Source organism: Mya arenaria, chromosome 9 (assembly GCF_026914265.1).
Source record: "Mya arenaria isolate MELC-2E11 chromosome 9, ASM2691426v1".
NCBI lineage: Eukaryota > Metazoa > Mollusca > Bivalvia > Myida > Myidae > Mya > Mya arenaria.
Genome location: NC_069130.1, coordinates 48417003 through 48439924, shown reverse-complemented (window position 1 = coordinate 48439924; position 22922 = coordinate 48417003). Strand labels below are relative to the sequence as shown.

General features: G+C 36.4%; 1 protein-coding gene across 2 annotated transcripts; it reads right to left on the bottom strand.

The window, feature by feature from the left end:
* Window positions 1-5535: 5535 nt before the first annotated feature.
* On the bottom strand, window positions 5536-21611 carry LOC128245667 (uncharacterized). Of its 2 annotated transcripts, XR_008263212.1 has the most exons (9): window positions 21489-21611; window positions 20024-20094; window positions 19410-19486; window positions 18807-18888; window positions 17675-17803; window positions 16302-16453; window positions 14311-14417; window positions 13902-13977; window positions 9237-12841 (listed from the first exon to the last, which is right to left on the bottom strand). XR_008263212.1 is itself a non-coding variant. In XM_052963878.1 (6 exons), exon 6 carries the CDS (start codon window positions 6417-6419, stop codon window positions 5718-5720), a length of 702 nt encoding a protein of 233 aa, XP_052819838.1. In that variant the 5' UTR covers window positions 6420-6425; window positions 17675-17803; window positions 18807-18888; window positions 19410-19486; window positions 20024-20094; window positions 21489-21611; the 3' UTR covers window positions 5536-5717. The 2 variants fall into 2 exon arrangements, 1 of the variants encoding a protein (XP_052819838.1); XM_052963878.1 differs by lacking the exons at window positions 9237-12841; window positions 13902-13977; window positions 14311-14417; window positions 16302-16453 and adding an exon at window positions 5536-6425.
* Between the last annotated feature and the right edge of the window lie 1311 nt (window positions 21612-22922).

Below are 22922 nucleotides of genomic sequence, written 5' to 3'. Positions count from 1 at the left end.
AAGCCGCCATTCGACTTAGCTTTGTGTATTTTTGTTATCTAATAAATTAATCGTTACATGATGGTTTTCTGTTGCTGTATTTTCCGTTTCTAAATTTTAACTTATTATTCAACTAGACTAAGTGTAGTATTTGTGTGTTCAAATTGATTATTGTTTGTATGAGTTTGCATTTTGTCATTTCCGGTCCAGACCCGCTCTTCTTTAAGAATAAGTAGATAACAGTTTAGATTGAAAAAGGCATGTTGATAGATTCTTATTTATCTAAAAATACCTCCAACAACCCGGAGAGTGTGCTTCAGAGCTGTTAATGTCTTAGGAACATAATGAAGCAACACTCAAGAATAGATAAAGGGCATAGGGAACCAACTACTTAAAATATAGATAGCATGAAGTGGCAGTAGGCGGACATTTAAACAGCCACGAAAGTTGAAATTCTTAATGATAAAGCCTAGCTAGAACTTAATGATTGCCTATCTGAAATAACATTAGCTGAAAATGCGCGGAGCGCGAAAGTTGACGTTCTTAATATTAACGCCTAGTACTTAATATTGCCTATCTGCAATTTCATAGGCTGAAAATTTAGGTTGTTTTTAAATAGCAGTTAGAATATAACCTACATTTAAAGCCAATGAAATTGTAGATAGGCAATCATTAAGAACTAGACTTAATCATTAAGATTTTACTTCATGTCATCTTACTGTCACGTAGTATTGTAACGATTCTTGCTATAATTGCAATTTCGAGATTATATTGGACACCATAAAACATTTAACATAACAAGTGAACACAAGCGTTCAAACTGTTCGAATATCATAGAGTTTCAACTTTCCCTCGTAGAAGCATAAACTATGTCAAAAATAAAGTTATGGTGATGCATAGAACAGTGTGTGTATACCACGTGATAAATTGCGTCATAAATGCTACGTCGGAAGGCAATATTTTGCTTCGATTGAAGACTTAAAATGGTATGCTTTAAATGAAACATAGCGCAGTCTATGCCGTTTACGGAGCCCCGCCTTCGATCTTTTACCAAATTTTGATTGAAAGTTTAGTTTCTTATAACACTTCGACAAACCTTTTCACGATACGGCCGTCTGACAAAGCTCTGTCAAATTGTTTTGGAAACAGGTTTGTCAAAGTGTTTGATGAAACTAATCACCTTATCAAACTCCGGTTATAAAACAAAAGGTGAGGCTCTTGAAGCGGCATAGACTGGCCTTTGTTTCATTTGAAATGGTGTAGTAAGCGATAAGATATTTTTGATTTAAGTCTTTATTTTAAGCAAAATATTGCCTTCCGACGTAGCATATATGACGTAATTCATCACGTGGTATACATACACTGTAGAAGGCCTTCAAAGAAATCCTTTGGAATGAAGATACAAAGTTGAGGCATTATTCACATGTCTGTTTTGCATCGGAACACCAAATCCTACTAGCCACTAGCGGATCCTGGGGAAAAGGGGGCGAACCCGGCACCCGCCCCTCTCTCTGAAATCGTCCAAGTCCAACATACTTGGGGGGGGGGGGGCTTATTTACCCTCGCCATCGGGTAATACCCATTCGGAGAGCATGGGGGAAGACCCCGAACAACTCTTTAAACCAAATAATTTTCAGGGGAGGGCGCAAGTCAAAAGGTTACGCCCCTAAGTTACGCCCCCTCTTACGTTAAATCGCGGATACATCCCTGCTAAACCGTCTCCGTGGCCTTGTGGTTAAGCGTCCGCTTACGGAGCGGGAGGTCGTGGGTTCGATCCCAGGCCGCGTCATACCGAAAGACGTTAAAAGCTGGTACAAGTAGCTCCCTTGCCTGGCGTTTGGCATTTAAAGGGTAGTGCTTGGGAAAGTGGTGTACTCAGTACTGGTTCAACCCAGGAAAGTTGTATCCCGTGTATCGGTGCTTTACACCGAGCACGTTAAAGAACCAAGAGGTCTCTTCGCAAAGAGCTAGGGTATCGCACCCGGATTTCTTGTATCTCACTCTGTTTCTTCAAGTCTTCCAATGCCTGGATTTGACTGCGAATTGCTGTCACTTCTATCTCATGTCACTTATGGCATTTAAACACAATTTAAGTCGTGATGGCGTCACGGCGGGGTCAAGCCATGCGCGGGCAGACCTTGATAAACTCAAATAAACAAAACAAACATCCCTGCTAGCACCCAGTCTTAAAAAGAGACCGCGATGTGTCGGATGCTTTTAAAGACTCTCAGTGTAAACCACGAGGTAGTTTTCTGCCATATGACTTTGGTCACGTAACAAAGAGTGTTTCCTAACGTAAAAGCTAGTTCAAATGGTTAAATGTGTGTCATGAACAGCATTTGTACAGATGGTCTAGAAAGCACAATGCTGGAGTTTATTTCATGCTTTTCGTTGGTTATCCGTTTCATAGTAAAAAATGTAACATAAACGCATACAATGCCGGGAAGAAATGCAATGACATCATTTTTTCGTTTCCTGTATGACGTCATTCGGTTGAATTTCGCGCGATTTTCCTACAAATATCAATTACTTTTTATTTTTTGTTTATTATAAGCATGCAATAAAAGGAAAAAGTTTCGTTTCAGTGCATGATTTTAATATATATCACCTCGTGAACACCAAAAAATTCCTGTGTTTTTATATCACTTTCAACTCGGGGGCGGTTCAGTATTTACCAGGTACATGGACTCGAACTTTGATTGAATTACCATGGTCAAGTACGGCTTACAAATTTAATAAAAAAAAGGGGGCACATCAGTGCCTGTGCTCCACTGGCCAAAAGGTTCAAGCAAAGACCACCTAACGAACATTTTCGTCAAGTTTCATAGAAATACAATCATCAATTTTTGAGGAGAAGTTATTTAATATTTTTTTTTACTTTAATAGCTCTGGCTGCCATGTTGTGCAGTGGACCGAAATGATTTGGGCAATTTGAGTAAAGGAGCACATTTCTGTCAAGTTTTATCGAAAAAAGGTAATCGGTTTCGACGACAAGTCGTACAAAGTTTTTTTTTTATTTTTTAGCTCTGGCAGCCATGGTGTGCAGTGGACTGGAACCATTTAACAAATTTTGATTAATGACCACCCAAGGAACATTTCTGTCAAGTTTCATCAAAATCTGATCATCGGTTTCTGAGAAGATGTAGTTTAACGTTTTTTTCTATTCTTAGCTCTGGTGCCCATGTTGTGCAGCAGACCAGAACTGTTTGGGCTATTTTGGTTAAGGACTACCCAAGTAACATTTCTGTCAAGTTTCATTGCAATACGACCATCGGTTTCTGAGGAGAAGTCGTTTAAAGGTTTTTCTATTTTTACCTCTGGGGGCCATCTTGTGCAGTGGACCGAAACCATTGAAGCAAATTTGATAAAGGACCATCCAAGGAATATTTCTGTTAAGTTTCATCAAAATCTGATCATCGGTTTCTGAGAAGATGTTCTTTAAAGGTTTTTCTATTTTTTTGCCCTGGCAGCCATGTTGTGCAGCGGACCGGAACCATTTGAGCAATTTTGGTTAAGGACCACCCAAGGAACAATTCTGTCAAGTTTCATCAAAATCTGCCTATCCGTTTCAGAGGAGATGTCGTTTAAAGATTTTGCTATTTTTAGCTGTGGCGGCCATATTGTGCAATGGACCAGAACCATTTGAGCAATTTTAATAAAGGACCACCCAAGGAACATTACTGTCAAGTTTCATCAAAATCTGCCGAACCGTTTCAGAGGAGATGTCGTTTAAAGATTTTGCTATTTTTAGCTCTGGCGGCCATATCGTGCAATGGACCGGAACCATTTGAGCAATTTTGGTAAAGGACCACCAAAGGAACATTCCTGAAAAGTTTTGTCAAAATCCGCTTATCAGTTTCAGAGGAGATGTCGTTTAAAGTAAAAGTTTACGCACGCACGCACGCACGCACGCACGCACGCACTCACGACGGACAATCTGTGACGACATAAGCTCCATGGCCTTCGGCCAGTGGAGCTAATAAATGCAATGACGAACCAACTGTATACATATATACAATTATATAACAGTATTTGGGAAAACAATAACTTTCTACATGAACAAATACAGGAACAACTTCACATACATATCAAGTAGATAAATGGATAAAAGGTCCATTTTACATCAATTTGGAAACAAGAAAATCTACTTTTTAAAGGAAATAAAAATGATGTTATGAATAGATACGTGAAGTTGAAAGACAAAATAGAAATTAGTCTCATAAATTGAAATAAAATAAAGATTACAGATTCAGCCATAATAATGGTTGAAGTGCCAGCGATAACAATACCTTTCTGGAATTGAATGTGTCTGGATCTTCGGGAAGGGATACCTAACCGTTAACCTTTTCATATCTACATAAAAACAAACATGTGAAGAGACAATGGAACTCCTCACCGACATCTTTTGTATTACTTACAGTCGTACCCCGTTGGCTTCAAATCCGAGGTACTGGCGAAAATACCTCGGAAAACTAGAGTCAATAATCGGTCTTTTACACCCAATTCGAGCCAAGCGAGTTCGAGCCAACAGGGTTCGACTGTATTGTGCAAGTTCGCAAATTTCTATCAACATTAACACAAGAGGGCCATGATGGCCCTAAAACGCTCACCTAAGCAAAGGGCCACACCTCTGTGATGAAGCATTAATAAAAATGTTGCAATTTAAGAATATCTTAACTGATGATGCCCTGTTTTATATTTGTAAAGGGTTATGTAATAAAGCTACCTATAAAGTCTCATTGAATTTGGCCTGGTAGTTTCAGAGATTTATTTTAAAAGCAAAACAGTAAGTCGGCCATTTTGTTGTTGTTGTTGTTGTTGTTGATGATCAATCTCAATGCCTTGTTGTATTTTTGTAGAGGGTCATGCAATGAAACTTCCTGTAAAGTTTCAGTGAATTTGGCCTGGTAGTTTCAGAGGAGATGTTTTTTTAAAGCAAAACAGGAAGTTGGCGAGATTGTTGTTGTTGTTGATCAATCGAGACCCCTTGTTGTATTTTTGTAGAGGGTCATCCAAGGAAGCCTCCTGTAAGGTTTCATTGAATTTGGACTAGTAGTTTCAGAGGAGATGTTTTTTAAAGCAAACAGGAAGTCGGCCATTTTGTTGCTGTTGTTGTTGATCAAACGTGACCCCTTGTTGTATTTTTGTAGAGGGTCACCCAAGGAAGCTTCCTGTGAAGGTTCATTGAATTTGGCCAGGTAGTTTCAGATGAGATGTTTTTTAAGCAAATGTTGACGGACGGACGGACGGACGGACGGATAGACGGACGGACGGACGGACGACGGACAAAGACCTATCACAATAGCTCATCTTGAACACTTCGTGCTCTGCCTCTGGTGAGCTAAAAAGAGGAATACAACTGCTTTCAAATCAAAATGTGATATAACAAATATACATATTTCAAGTTATCCCTTTAAGGATAGCTTTCGTTATTGGTATCTTGGTAATACATCTAATTTATAGTGCTCTACAACCATATCGCAGCAAATACATGACGTAACTTAGTACACTGTTCTGATTGGCCGCAGAGCACATGGTTATTCAGGCCTCTTTTGCTCTGACTATCGTAAGAGAAAGGTCAGTCTGTGGCAGCTCTTATATTAAATTCTGATTTTTTTTCACTCGCGGAAAGCATAATCCAAATAAGGTCATTCGTAGGTAAAGTTATCTAAGGTGTTGTAAATAAACCGTCTAGTATTCAACTTATAGTGTTGTTTGTATAACTGATGCTTTCATTTTTAAGCGGCAGGGTCGACTTTCACGTCACTCTTGTATGTTTCGTCATCAAAAGGCACAATATCTGTGGGCGCACATTTCTGTGTCATCATCCGCTGTCTCAATGTCTTTATGTCCAGATCGGATTTCATTCGCTTTTTTGCCCATTTATGCATTTCAACAACAATCGAGGTTACGATGTTTTTGCACAACACTTTGTTTTCGATCATGTGAGGTAACACTGTGTACTCTGATCCCTCTATGTCCATCTTAACAAAAACCGCCTTCGGCTTAAGTGGTTTAATTTCCTCGTTGATGAATTGCACAATATCAACTGTTGGTACTTGGTACCTAGCCATGGCTTCTTTGTCTTTGATAGCGACGTCAAGGACTCCTGCGCCCCAGTCTAAGTCAAACTTAGTCTCCGAGTAAATTGTCACGTTTTTGTTTTGTTCATTCCAAACTGCATTATTGTAGAAGGTAACTCGAAACCCTTTTCGTCTGTACGCATTCTCGATGTATTTCAACCTTGTAAAATGTCGTGGATTTGCTTCAAACCCAAAGGCACAAGTGTATTTTCGCCTGTCTTCAACATTTCCAAACAGTTCGTTGAAATACGGGATGATCTTAGCTCCTGGGTATAACGCTGGTTCAAATAGTTTTCGTATCTGTACGCCTTTGTTAGATCCAAGGTCCAAGTATACGTAGCGACATTCTTCTCTCATAGCTACCTTTAAGAACAAATAAGCTAGCAAATAAAACAGCAACATTATAATGAATGCTATATGACATATCCGCTTATAGTTAGTAACGCTCATAATCAAAAACGAATTTTCACAATCTAATTTGAAATTAGGCTAAGACAACTTCATTCAAAGAACTCCAAAGACTATTGAAAAGAATTAAATAGTTTAAACATAAAGACCAATATCAAATACCCAGAGTTCAGTTATGTACGAGCATTTAAAAATTTTTGGGGGGCAAACCATAATGAAAGCAATGAACCAAAACCCGTTCTATTAGAAAAAAACTGACATTAAAAATGACGATATCACCCACAATAATAAAAATATATGAAAAGGCAATCAATTAAGTAAAGAATGGGAATGCTTATGCAAACGATCTTATTCAAAATGAGTACGTTAAATCTACTGAAGATAATATGCTACCAATTTATGAAGGTCTATTCAACGCCGTATTTGACAGTGGTATTATCCCACAATCTTGGCAGGAAGGTATTATTAGACCCATATACAACACTAAAGGGTCAACATAGGTCCCGGCTAATTATATAATACATTGTTTAGAGCTGCACGCTCACAGACTGACCGTTTTGACATAACATAATATGTTTGTCTCAGATTTAGCTGACTTTTGTATAAATTCCGTCAATTTAAGCACAAAGATCACAGTAAAACGGGTCTTAATTGCTAAAAAAACTGCCAAAGATTACAGTTTTTAATGCTTTTAGAGTGCATCTTTAACAAGTCTAGACTTAAACATATATAGGTTGTGTCACATTTTCTAATGGTTTTTCTATCACGGGGTTTTCTAACTTCATGGTATTATAAATTAATTGAATTTTTCATATTGTTGTATTCTGCACTTTAAATATCTCTAAGCCATAAGCTTGTTGTGTTTGTATATTTTTTTTCAATGACTTGATGTCCGTGCGCAATTTGACCTAATGCCTGAAGCCAAGAAATCGCAGAAAAGAATTCGCATTAGATTTGTAATGATTTTTTATGTTTGTTTTAATAGCCTGTATAAATTGTTGTTTGACAGGACAGTGGAATTTTAATCATACATTTTGCTTGAGAAAATGCAACAATGAAATGATTATGTTAAGGCAGATCTAGAATGACATTTAACATTGATTACTCAAACATACTATTTTTAAATCTTATGAATTCATATAAATAGTAGTTTTTCATATGTCTATACATAATGTTTTATAAAAAAAACACAGCACATGTATTTGTTAGTTATTTATTATCAACCGTGTCTAACACGGTCAAACCCTACCTAGGTCAATCCCGTATAAGGTCCGTTCATTCATCCGTACACATTGCGTGTACGTGAAGGTTCGTACATACATGCGTGTACGGGGTTCGTATTCCAATCCCGTATACGTTGCGTGTACGGGGTCCGTATATTCATCCCGTACATGCTGCATGTACGGGGTCAGTTCTCCCGTCCCGTACATGTTGCGTGTACGGGGTCCGTTTATCCATCCAGTACACATTGCGTGTACGGGATCCGTATTTCCATCCGGTACACGTTGCATGTACGGAGTCTGTATATCCATCCGGTACACGTTGCATATACGGAGTCCGTATATCCATCCGGTACACGTTGCGTGAATTGGGTCCGTATATCCACCCCGTACACGTTGCGTGTACGGGGTCTGTATATATTCATCCCGTACACGTTGCGTGTATGGAGTCCGAATATTCATCCCGAACATGCGAGTGTACGGGCTCCGTACAGCCATACATATTTTTTTGCCAAAAAATGCTATGCATAAAATATGTATTTCTTCAAAAATACGCAAAAGAAATAAAAAAGTTTTTATATACATTGATAACTCCGTATATCCACGTGCACGGGGATGGATATACGGAAGTTTGTACACGTGGTGTTCCGTATACGTTTTCGTGTACGGGTCCCGTACACGTTGGGTGTGTGGGTGCGAACACGCCCGTTTATTCAAGATGTACGGGACCGTTCTTTCCCGTATATTCAACCATTTTCCGCAGTGAAGTCACGCCCCTAAGTTACGCCCCCTCTAACGTCAAATCCCTGATACGCCCCTGCTAGCTACCAGTCTGAAAAGGGACTGCGATGTGTCAGATGCTACCATGTTACAACTTATTTTTATGTTCGAAAACAGAGGCGTATCTAAGAATTGAAGGGACTTCACAACGACAACTTCTAGTCCGTAATGGGGCACTTTTAGCGTATTTTTTTCTCCGATATTGACATAAAAAGTAAACTTTGAGGACGACGCTAGGTCAGTAATAAGGGCGGCAGTGTTTAGGCGCTTCTCACGTGTTCGGTCCTGGGTTTCTGCCACATGTACTGAGATGAAGGCCTTCCTTGCGATTGTGCTAAACATGTGCCTGATTAGGAAATCGAGCATTGCTAACATTCCAAAACATTTTGAGATTTGTTTTTAAAGTGTTTCCTTATGCATGTTTGCCAAGAAGAGTGACCACTCGTTCGTTCGTTCGATCATTCATTCATTCATTCATTCATTCATTCATTCATTCATGTATGCTCTTTTTAAATTGTTGAAAACGTCACCCTGTTGTTGACAAGTAACTAATCAGTATAATATATGGCGCTTCTAGGGTGGATGGGAGTGAGAATATGATCATTCTGGCCCAAATGACATTTTGAGATATTGTTACCTTTGTGATGCCAAGTATTTCTAGAACAGAAATCCAAAGTTTTGAGTCAAAATTCACAAAACTTAAATAAATATAGTTCTTTTCGTAACACAGGTGTAGAAATCAAAGTGAACAAAATGTCTGGTCAAATGTGTTTATTTAGAATGAAATATCCATGTCAGATAAGTATCATGTCAAGAGTTATTTATACGTTTTATGATATAAACAATAAGCATTCATCATTCATAACTGCATTTGGTTGCTATGGTAACTATTGATAATGCCATTTTCACTCATTTCCTGCATGTTTCTAACAAAATAATGTTATTCATAAAGTTGTGTTTTAAGTTATTGACATTTTTATGATACCAAGCAACTGCAGAAATAAAATATGAAGTTGCAAGTCAAATTCTTAACCCCCCCCCCCCCCAAAGGATATGGACATTTTGTAGCAGAGGGCAAAAACACAATTTGAACTAAATGCTCACTAAATCTGTTCTTATTAAAATATAAAACTTTATTATATACCCATCATAAATCCACACGCAATACAAATCGCAAAATACGGTAGTCCGTATTCAACTCTTGTGAAGTCACGTCATAACAAGTATCCTTGCGCAATGCTAAAATGACGTTATGAAAACATTTGGCCGTTACGTTAGAGCGTCGTTATGAAAACATTTGGCTGTTAAGTAATCTTACCAGTATTGTATATAATAAAAGGGCTATAAGTACTGTTTTGATCCGGAATGTCGTATTCGACTCTCGTGGATTTTTGCAGATTTTGATTTCACTTGGCTTGCGCCTCATGAAATCCGAATCCGCAAAAATCCACTCGAGTCGAATACAACCCTCCGGATCAAAACACAGTACTAATAACCCTGTTATATTTACTAACATCACATAAACTACAAAAAGAAAATAACAAGTATGCTTTGCTAATGTCCATAATGACACAGAAATTGACAACAAAGGTCAAAGCAAAATTCGGTTGCTATGGTAACTTATGAAAATGCTACGTCCAATCATTTTTGAAAGTCTGCTTAAAAAAGAATGATCTTAATAAAATTGTTTTATAAAGTAATTGACATTTTCATGATACCAACTATTTTCAGAAATAAAACCTAAAGTTTCATGTCAAATTTCACAAAAGATTAAAAAATATGAAACATTTTGTAACACAGGGCTATTAAAAACACAATTTGAAGAAAACATCTTGTTTTGAATGCAATATCCATGTATAAATATTTAAATATCTAACATATCTTTACAACTTTTACATAATTACAAAAAGAAATTAGCAAGTACACATTGCTAATGTCCATAAGGACATAGAAATTGACCACAAAGGTCAAAGTAAAAGTCGGAAACAACATTCTGTTGCTATGGTTACATGTGATTATGCAATTTCTACTCGTTTCTTTTCAAATTTGCCACAAACATATGTTCTACAAACAACAATTCACCAACAAAGGTGTAAATGAAAATAGTTAATTCATCAAGATGTCATTTTCAACTTATTATATAAAGTAATAATTATAAAAAAATGCATCTTCTTAAATTGTCAAGTAACATTTTGGTAAAGCTAAATGCCTAGCAAGAAAAAATCTGCACGGTTTCTTTCATTTGCACAAAAAACAGAGTAGTACTTTGCAATGATTTTGTAATAAAAAAAACAACACTTGCACAATACAATGCAACCAATCAATGATATTAGTAATACACAAAAAAGCAAATATCCTTTCTCATGTTTCAGATGGCAGAGATACATAGATCTTAATTTTGTTAGTCTTTAGAAGAAGAGGGTATTTCACAAGTTGTTCAATACAATTTTTTTTGTTCAATACAAAGTTTCTTTAACAAGTTTTTTCTTTCCAACTAATATAAACGGGACTAATGGGAGTATTAACAGTGGTAAACACATTAAACATTACTAGAAAGTGTCCACATTTTCAACACCATTCATTATTATAATGTCATGTTAAAATTTATTACACTAACTTATAATGACCTCATTTTTTGCTGCAATGCCATTTATGACATAAGTATACTTTCAGACTGGTTATCATGAAGTTGACAAAAGACAGGTTTATGCAGCACTACATTAAACCAGTCCACATTAAATTAACACAGAATGCTATATTTGCATTTACAGCCTTTCGGTGTTGGCATTTTTGGCAATATCAACTTTGACTGTACACAGTGTTGGTTTAGGGCATACGGCAGATCTTGATAACGCAGATCTAAACAAGAGCCGTTGTAAGACAACGGGCGCGACTACGCCGCTTTGACTGAAAATACAATAATGATGTAATAATACCAAGTTTGGTCTCTTTATGTCAAACCTAACTAAAATTATTCAATACATAAGGTGACTTTGATGCTGCCCTCCCACCAGCCCGCCCAACAATGACGCAAGTCATTCAATAACTTGATTTCCCATTATGAAAATGTGGTTAAGAATATACAAATATGCCTTTCAAAGGAAATTTAAAAAAAAATAAAAAAATTCAAGGGCCATAATTTGTATTTAGGCTTAAAATGGAGTTATGTTTCTTGTTGTCAGATGGTCGTAAATAATTTTGAATTTTATTAAGTGCATTTAAGGAACAGTGTATAAGTTTCTTTATTAAAATCCCAACTTGCCCTTAACTTTTACTTGCCTAAAACTTTAACCTAAGTCAATCAGGGGCCATAACTTGTATTAAGGATATGGAGTTATGTAATCTCATTGGGTGATGGTCCTGAACAATTGTGTGAAGTATTAAGTCAATTGATTGTAGGGTATTGGACTTCTAAGTGAAAATCCCATTGAATGAAGGGTATAGAAGTTATTAAACAATATCCCAACCTGCCCTAAAACTTTAACCTAAGTTCCGTAGTCAATCAGGGGCCATTAATTGTATAAAAGATAATATGGAGTTATCTAACCTCATTATGTGATGGCTCTGAACATCTGTGTGAAGTATTAAGTCAATTGAATGAATAGTATTGGAGTTTTAAGTGAAAATCCCAACTTGCCCTAAAACTTTAACCTGCCCTAAAACTTTAACCCAAGTCAATCAGGGGCCATAACTTGTATTTAGGAGAATATGGAGTTATGTAACCTCATTGTGTGATGGTCCTGAACAACTGTGTGAAGTATTAAGTCAATTAAACAAAGGATATAGAAGTTACCCCGGTATTAATAAATATTCCAACTTGCCCTAAAACTTTAACCTAAGTTCCATAGTCAATCAGGGGCCATAATCTGTGTAAAGAATAATATGGAGCTATCTAACCTCATTATGTGATGTCCCTGAACAACTTCGTGAAGTATTAAGTCAATTGATTGTAGGGTATCTGACTTCTAAGTGAAAATCCCAACATGCCCTAAAACTGTAACCGGATGCCGACGCCGACGCTGGGGCGAGTAGTATAGCCCACCTATTCTTGGAATAGCATCGTGAAGGTACCCTTGACGTGCAGCATCTAGGCACGGTGCATGCCGTAGTTCAGGCAAAACACCAAATTCTGGGCTCATCCTCAAAAGATTAACTTCAATTTCTGAGGAATCTACAAACTCTTAGGGTCATTAACCAACTGTGGGATGTTATGGCCAGACTTCGAAGAGGCAGATACAGTGTGGGCAATTTCTTGAAGATTCTCTGCATTACAGCAACGCCACTTGACCTTCCAGATGCCGAAGTGACAGTCAGGAGCAAATTTGGTGTGCCCAGCCAACATAGTGTTGAGCGTTACACTCTCATGCAGTCCTGAAAATTGTTGGAAGATCTGTTTAGTGTAAATAAAATTTATCTACAGTCATTCGAGAACCGGCATTCCCTCGAGGTCGGATCTTGGTCCCTAACATTTTTCCTTCTATTTTCATATAAAATATACTGATGCTGCATCGAAACCTAAATAAGTTGAGGAGTCGAACATAATAGCCAGTCTCAAATACACAAATCATGCACAAAACCTTATGGCTCCCCGAGGTCATAATTTCACACTTTTCCTGAACCCGTATTCCATATAAACTAACAATTGCTAGGTGTTAAAATTTTCGCAAGTTGTAAAAATTGCAGTGACAGTTGGAAGGAAATTTGAGAAGGTGTGAAAAACCGTTTATCACCGTTTACGCATGACCAATGATAGTTGAGAAGGGCATATGAGAAAATAATTATGAGTTATAACAGTTTCGTGAGACAGACAAGATGTGCCAATCATCTAGGATTTCGCAAATATTTGAATGTTGTTTGTTTAGAAAATGTGCCTTTTCTAAAAGATAAACATAACTATTTATTCAATTATAATTGTTGTATTCTTTTACATTAAGTACATTTTAGCGTTTGAACATATGAGTGATTTCCACAACGCAACACATAATCGGTGTTGTATTAAACAGTCGGTTTGACGACTTCAAACTGAAAATAAATTTCATAACTGATTGGAAAATGAAATTCAGGTCGTTCGAAACATCGGTTCCCTCAAGGTTTCAGATCAGACCCCGGCGTGCTTGAGTGATCGCAGTTTTACTGTATAAGCACAAAATTTTTTTTTGTAAGCAAATGATTTTAACTAGGTTATAATCAAATTGTCAAGACATATAGAAATCTTACAATAATTGAGTGTTTACATATATGGTTATTTAGTTAACCTACTCCTTAACTCAAATAACTGCCTACTATGCATTAACTTCATCCAGTTCTGCATCCGATTAAACTAGAGCACCAACCCAGGTGTCAATGTTGTGATTGATCTCGAAAGACAGTGCAATGTATTTGTCCTAAAAAAAAAAACAGTTAAGAAATATTAATAGACTAGAAAACTTACCTGTCATTACTTGCCACATGGCATACCAAAGCACAGTGTGGTTCTTGTTTTGCCTGACGGCATCATTAAAATGAACCTGGAAAGTTTAATACATTCGTTTTTCATATTTAAGAACTTGAGGTACATGAAGCTAAGTGATAATGAGGGACACATTTCATAAGCCATAACTGAATCAAAATATCCAATTGAATCAATCATCGAATGTGAAATGGAAAAAAAAAATCAAATAGTAAGAATATGTTTGACAGTATAATCTATGTTAAGTTTCATCATCTTTTACATTCACAATTGATTCTATTTATCTCTTCTCAGCAATAAGGTCAAAGTTTGCATAGGCTGTTAGAACCTTTAATCCATTAAATATTCTATAGATAATTTTAATGGGTAAACTTTTTGAAGCACATAATACCTCAGCATGTTTTTCTCCGACACCATGGCGCTGAAAGAAGTGGTGGGCCATGCTCACGAAGCTATCACTTCCTATCCCTGGCAATTCAGCCTAAAATGTCTGCTTCCCTGTATAATTAAATGTTAACTATTGTAAAATGATTTCACAAATATTAATATTTTTTTACTGAAATAGTAAGCAAGAAGATATTGAAGACAACCTAAATGACACGACAAGAGCGCTGTAGAACTAATACAAATGTATATTTTCAATTAAAATTCATTTTTAAAATAGAAGCTAAGGTCAAGAGTGTTTTACATGTTTCAGTTGGATCTTTTGAATAAAATTCAAATTATGGCCTAGGCCTAAAAAAAAAATACATTTGGTTCGGGTTACCCGACCCTACCTACGGAATAGGCGCCGACCCTACCGTTTTTATAGTCAGTTTGAAAAAACAAGAGGCCCAAAAGGGCCTATGCTCTACTGGCATGGCTTTTGTGGTCGTATCAATCCAGAGCATGTATGTATGGGTAAAAGGCAACAGACATATGGTTTATGTTTTGTGTTTGGCTTACCTGAAAACGTAGCACGTTCAACATCTGAGCCCAGAAAGTATTGTAAGCAGATTAGTTCCATGAACTATTTTAATATGTGCCAAGTAAAAGTCATCTGACAAAAAAAAATGCTTTCAAAACTGTACTCATAGTAAAAATTTCTGTAGTTTTAAAAGTTAAAAAAAGTTGGTCAAAAGGTCAAAGTCAAGGGCATCCTAGGACAACATTGATCAATTTGAACAAACATTCACAATCAATTGTGCTGAGATGGATGCACGAACACACAAAAAGATTTTCAAACCTTTCCAGATTTATGTTTACCAAACCTGTGAACCCTGGGTGTGGCCAGTAATGACACCAGGTGCATAACTTAAACATTCACAACCAATTTTGTTAAGATGAATGCGCAAACTACAGAACTTAAAGCTAAAAAATGGCCTTTGGGCTTTCAACAAGAACAAGGCAGAGTAATTCACAAAATCAGCTGCAGAAGCAAAAAGCAAATTGTCTCTCAAAATCCTAGACTTGCAAATTGTCTCCCTTAACTCTAGACTTGAATTTACATGTACATGTAAACTTGGCTAAAAATAGAATTCGCTCATGCAGACCTGGCTAAAAATAGAGAGCATTTCTTTAAAACTTTCATGGCCCATAATCTAGGCATTCATGGGCGGAAAGAAACCGAGCTCTAATGGATATCTAGATACTGTACAAGTTTCATTGAGATACAATAAAAACTGAAGACTGTATCGTGTTCACAACCAATTGTTTACAACCAATTGTTTACACAATAGCATTTTTTTATACTATCAAGGGCCATAATCTAGGCATGCATGGGCGGATCTGGCTGGTTTTCGAAAGGAACCCAGCTCTAATGATTATCTAAATAGTGTACAAGTTTCATCGAGATACAATCAAAACTGAAGACTGTATCGTGTTCACAAGCAATTGTTTACAGACGCACGAACGCACGACCGCACGGACGCACGGATGCACGGATGCACATACTACGTACACATTACCATCGCATAAGCTCTTCTGGCCTTTGGCCAGTAGAGCTAAAAATGAAAACCTAAAAAAAAAAAAAATTCTTTCGTTTTTTTTTTAATTGCTTTTCAATATTTAGTTTAAACCTTAAATGCTTATACAGAAGATAACTTTAACACCATTCTCCAATGATGAAAACGATATTCTTATATAAAGCCTAATAAAAAAAAAGCCTACCTACCCTACCTATTTTTTAAAAGGATGTAACCCTTAACCAAACAATTTTTTTTTTTAGGCCCTAGGTAAAACTTTTGAACAACAATGCAAAGCAAACAACATAAAAATCATCCAAGCTTAAAATTTAAAATTTGACTTGGAAAAATAATTTTTACATGTACATATGGTATAAGATCTTTCTTATTCTGTTACTTCTTGTTTAAATCAGAGTGACATCTAACCATAAAAGTATACCTGAACCTTCGGCACACATGCCAAACACTTGACACTTCCAAGGAGTGGCGAAATATATCGGCCCAACTTGTTGCGCATGATGTGGATAGTGGACTTGCTGGGCAAAATCCCATGAGTAGTGGTAGTGTACATCTTGGCTACATTTTTCAGCCCTTTCAAACACAATAATGATCGCATTTAAATAATAATCAAATAGTATTTTATGAAAACAGGTGATCTGAATATGATCAACTAAACGTCAACGAATAGTGTTGCAGAGGGTTTATTGCCAAAATGGACGTGGTTTTTGAATGTTGACAACAAATAACTAAGTTGTAAGCTAAAAAATAACATGAAACATCAAGGGGACAAAAGTGCGCCATTTTTTTTCACGCTTTTTCTCGTTATTCACATTTGCGCCACAATGATCAAAATCGCGTTCCCATCCACATATATTTTTTGCTAGTATAGGCCTTCAAGAAGGGTAACATAAACACATGAATAAAGTTTTATGATTTTAAGTTTGTATAGCCGATTCACTCTCTAGTTATGATTTTTATGAAATATACCGTGTAAACACATCTATTATGTTAAAAGGATTTGTTTTATACTAAATAAGGTTGCAATGAAGTAGTCAGTGCCTATTTACAAGTCGCGGCACAAAAAAAATGTTTCTAAATGAAGCGACGTTCTTGGAATGCACCATATGAAGAATCTTTGACAGCTACAATTTTCAATTAAAAGTTGTATCTTCAGTGTAATACTTATGATAATAACAAGAGGAATAGTAATAATAAGAAAAAATAATATACTGCAAATGTTTTCCTTTATAAGAAATGTAATTTAACACATTAGTATAGTGGATATAATATGATATAATAAAACAGGTAAATAACGACACATTACTACACCGGTAATACATAAGTTTCCCTTTCATTCAATGAAAAAAACAGTAAACCTTTTATTTAAAGCCACAATGGTTAGAATCACTTAAGAGAAACGGAAACTATTTAACGTTTACTGAGCGTATGTCATACTGATACGTTTATTTCCTAATTTGCGATGTTCTTGAAATGCGCTAAATTTGGCACAGGTGTCATCATTTGGTAATTTCAGCGTTGAAAGTGAAAGGGTTAAGAATCGGTGTAGAGTAAAAAAAAATGCCTGTAAACATGCATTCGAGACATACATGTACACAACCTTTTAAGTAGCCATAAATGTGATAAAAATGCCAAAAAGCTCATGGACAAAATTCATGAAATATATAATCCTTTGGACATATTGCAATAAGTTTTTAACAATTCAAAGGTTAAGCTCAACTAATTGAGTATTCAGAATCCAAGATGCATCATTTTGAAAGAGTCAAAACCAGACATGCTAAGAATTATTCTTACTTGGAGGCGGTATTTGTTTCTCGGAAATCCTTGTCGAGAGACTGCATGGAATTCAACATAAGACCATGTTATGACCAGCACAGGTTCTTGTCCTTGAAAATACCTCCGTGGCTTCAACAACCAGGTTGGCTATAGAAATAATTAATAAATTAGTGTTTTAAGGCATTTTTAGTAATTTTCAATGCATGAAGGAAAAAGGCTCTAATATTAATGTCACCAGCACATTTTATTTTTTTTGCCTTGAAAAATGTCTTCCTAAGTCTTTCAATGTATATAACTGAATAAATTAATGAATAAATGAATATATATGAATGACTGATAGTATGAATAATGAAAGGTAGCTATATGTCTTTAAAATAGGAATATCTTTGTATTGCTGAGATTGTTGAAGTAGATGGTTTTCTTGTCCATAAGCTAAAAATCATGATCCCAAAGCTGCAGCTTGAAGCAATTGACAAACGGCATGAAATTTATTTAAGGAATGAATTGCGGGGTTGATGTCATTATCCGGGTATGAACGCAATTGGGTTGGTCAATGTGTGTGGAGTCCAAAGGACTCGACGCGTACTTTGACCAACCCAATTGCGTTCATACTCCCGATACTCCCAATAGTTCATTATTTCATTCAAGAATTGTTAAAGAAATACTTTATTTCATTTAAGAAAACCTTTCGGTAATCCGTTCTTACCCATTCTGTAAATTGAACGACCCAACTATAACCGGAAACATTTTTTTCAAATGACGTCACAATAACGCGGGAAAAGATCAACCACTTGAAATCACTTTAAAACGTAAAATTAAAACACTTCTGGTACCAATATATTTAAAATATAATAAACTGACACTTTTAAAAATGTTGATCTATATTTTATGGGACCTGCAGACACAATACAACCAATAACAAGATCAATAGCTTTCATGTATATTGTTATGCAATGAATTATGATCCGAACATATCCGAAGATGTTGCAATTGCCGAAAGGCAGTTCATTTAAGGAACGAAAGTTGAGGTGTAAATATTTAGAAATGGAACAAACAGTATCAATGAGCTTATATGACCAAACTTACTAATATTATGCTTCAGTTTGGCTTCTATTTTCCATAATATAATCTTGAAATACAAACAAATTACCACATGTTGGCGTACACCAAATTCAGCTAGGGTGAACAGTGGACCAGCTGGCTGGTTGGTTCTTCATCATTTCCACCCAAGCCTGTTTAAAATAATAAGAAAGGATAATTAATAAATGCACAACACTTACCCAAACATACAATCATTGAGGCCCTTATAGCCTATACAACAGACTCGGTTAACTGGCATACCAGTTTCAAATGATGGGTTCAACGCTCAAGTGTTCCACCGTGACACAAAGTGGGTCATGACCGATGTGATAAAGCCAACACTAGTCTTGGAGGTGAACCCAGTATCCCAACCTGTGAACATGCAAGTTATGCCACTTGCCATCAGGAAACCTGGCATTGACAACCCCATACATTAATGGACAGTACATGAGAGTACCTAACAATATGCGGCAGCAATAAGCCGTTTGGCCGTATTTTTTCATTGATCAAATCAATGTTGTTGATTTTTTAAAAATACGTCCATTTCTACTTTGGACTGGAAAGTGAGGCTTTCTTTCATTAGTTACAAGCCTTTGGAACTATTTTCGAACATTAATTTGAAAGATAAAGTAGATTTTTTTTAAATGTCAAAAATATATAAGAACATCCAGACCTTGATCAACAGGGACAGAAAACTGTGGTCATGAGCCACATAGGCAGCTGTGATCCTGGACCTCTCCCCACCTCCCCCTGGAAAAAGCAGTGGAATGTAATTTATAGTTATGAGAGCCAAGACCAACGTCTTTCCAGCTTTAATAGAAATGTTTTGGATTCTGGATTTTTAAGTATTTTATTTAAATTGTAAAACATAAATATCTTGACCTTTTGACCTACAAATAAACGACAGACTTAACTTGGTATGTCAAACAGGTGTCACCCAGGTGTTGACATACTCATTTTATGAGCTGATTTTCAAGGGTACATGCATTTTACATTCATGTATGCAATTAGATGTAACAAGATCATGTTCAGGAGCAAAATGTCATGTTGCAAATTAATAAATTATCAAAACCAAAGTTTGGAGTGATTAAGATATAAACAGCATGGTGCCAACTTAACTGTTTATTCATTTTAAAACCCAATCTATAAACCCTGCTTGCATAAATTTCTTGCAGGGATTTATAATGGCAAAAAAAAAACCCATACATCTATAAGTGTTTTCGGTGAACATATGGTAATGTAAAACATTGAAACAAAACAGAAACAGGTATGAAGTAAAAAAGGTACCTTATCTGCAATCATCCTGTCCATTCCATCTTGGACTGTACCACGTTCCTGCAGAAATGGCTCCACGGTTGCTAGAAAGTAGAAGCAAATGCAACGTTTATATGTTAGAACTTTGATATACGAGTATATACTATAAAAAACATTTCATTTGTGCCACTTTAGCAGGTCGGGTGTTAGAACAAATGTTTCCGTCAGTATTTGGTCTTAAAAAGGCTTAAATTTGTATCATACTAGACCACAGTCTCAGCTAAATTCCTGTGATCTTGACATGCACTACACATACCCGGTAAAACCTCACGCATGTAAACAGTGACTTAGAAATTCCTGAATCCAATTTGCTTCAGTCCACTCCACTCAACTGTACTGGCTTAATGGGGTAAAAGTAACTTAGGTCAATGCACCAGTCAATTGAAACCACAGCCCCTCCAGGTCCGGGGAATAGCGGGGACTTTGACTTTCAGTCCAGTCAACCCCAGCTATAATCCCCACCCTGCGGAGATGAACTGTTGGTAAAATCCCCGCCAAATGCCCCCGCACCCAAGGGACCTTAGGTTAGGCCCCTTCCCTGCTATATTTTGCATGAAGACAAAACCACCGCATTCCCCCTGCACTGCAGGGTCACCTGAAAGGTAAAAACACGGCCCATTTCCCCGCCTATCCAGGGTATTCCCCTGGACCTGGGGGGGGGGGGGGGGGAGGGGGCAGGGGGTTGGGCGTGGTTGTAATTGACTGGTGTATAAGCAGGTAGGTATCCTTGCACGAAAGCTTTACCTAGCTGGTTTTTGCTTGTGTTTTATATTTTTGTCATAAAATAAAGTTTACCTTTAACAAATGTTACAATTTATACCTTAATTCTTTACAGTAACTGATAACCGGTGCATGTAGGTCTTTAACCTATGACCTCAACAGCACCTGGTGAATGTGCCAGTGTCTTATCCACTAGACTACCCAGAATGGCCAGATCATTCCCATAAGAGTTGTATTAACATTCATGATTACCAGTTTACAAGGAATAGTAAAGGGGATATTAAATTTTGCGCTTAACCAACAAAAATTGTTATGGTCAGACAGTGTGTGCTGGTATGCGGAAAGAAAATAGTGAATTGCAAATCAGACATAATCCTTAATGTTGATGTAGATGTAGGTAAGGTTTCAGAATGTTTATCTATGCTAACTCTAGGAAAAATATTCTATGGATGCATTATTTTTGACTCCATGAATACTGTATACATAAAGGATGCAACATTATAAGAATAAAAAAACATAAAAGCAATCACACACTAGACAGTATTGATGCATGTAAAAACTACACCCTTTACAGCATACACAAAATAATATTTTTTCTATGGAAATCGATCGTTTATCCGAATAATTTTACCATCCGAATACTGTATGAATTGAATGCAAATGTTGAGACGGCGTTTTATTTATAGCATGTCAAGTCAATTTTGCTGTTGATTCATACCTTGTACATACGATTCACCAGAGTTTTTCAATAGACAGTGTCAATTCAAAGAGAAATATGTTAAAATGGGGAGTGTTTGTTGTTTTTCCTGATATTGTTGTTGTTTGTCGAATTATGGCGTCGTCGTCGCCTATGGTCTCGATGTACTTTATCGAATATTTTTGCCGATATCATCTACGTGCTTAATTCTATGTACTTGTCCTCTTGCTACTTTTTTTTGACTCATCGAATTTTGGAAAGTTGCGTGTGTTTTTTTAAAAAGGAAAAAAAAAATTATTTTTTTTATAAAATAAAATATTTATAGCCTGTTTGTTGCTGACATATATAAGCTTAATGAATCCATCAGCTCTTCTTTCGCACTTTTCGTTATTAATTCTATTTCACCCGCTAGTAACCCCAACGTAATTGCTGCATTGGGTATGCAATGTCTGTATAGTATTTGCAATGTTCTTTCTTCTAGTCCGCTTCTAGCTTCTAGCTTCATCGTACTTTTTACAGTAGAATATGAAGTGGTCTACGGTTTCAGGAACTTGGCAGACACTGCAACAGTTGTCTATTTGGTCTGGTGTCTGTTTTGACCAGTGATCTTTTAGCCGGGTGTGACCGCTAAGGAGCACAGTGGCTTGATGACAAAGGCTCATTAAAGTCACAATTTTTTTTTCAACTAGCCAAAATTATATTTTATACATACTTGAACATGTATATAATCAATATAATACATTGCCATAAACATAAAATGAGATTTGACAAAATTCAAAAATAACCTATACTGTATTATATTACATTTTTTTTTTCCAAATAAATGCATTATTTAGTAAGCCGTTAAAGGTTTATCAGTCAAAATTTATGATGGTTATAGTGGTTGCACGCAAACACCTCTCCTGTAGGGTAACCAAGTCACATTTGGACCTTACTCAATACCGTAACTGGGTATTCCCACAAACTGATATTAGTTCGTCAAAGAATTAAACATAACGAAGAAAATATTTTAAAATTTATTAAGTTTAAACATAATGAACTGAGTTTGATACAATGCAATACTGTAAAAGATAATCTTAACGTCCCTCCGCAAAAAAGACAAACATATGTTTGCATGGGGCAAGAGTTCGATATTTATTTTGACACATGTTGGAGCAGTGTGGTACACACACACACGCATACAAACAATTTTCTTTTAAAGCAAATTCTCTACATAAATACTTTAACAACACTGTAAAGCTCGAACATACTGTTCCATTCTGTCTCAATGTTGCCGGCCCCTCCGGCACATGCCCTGATCAAATCTGTATACTACCAGGCGTCAACAATAAACAAAGTTGCAAAGGGTCTTAATTTCGCCTATTAATTCTTTCTAACGGTGATACAGATTTGATCATATATCCTTCATAGGAATGACAGCCGCCCACGCAAAACACCCGGTGGATGAAACGTGTT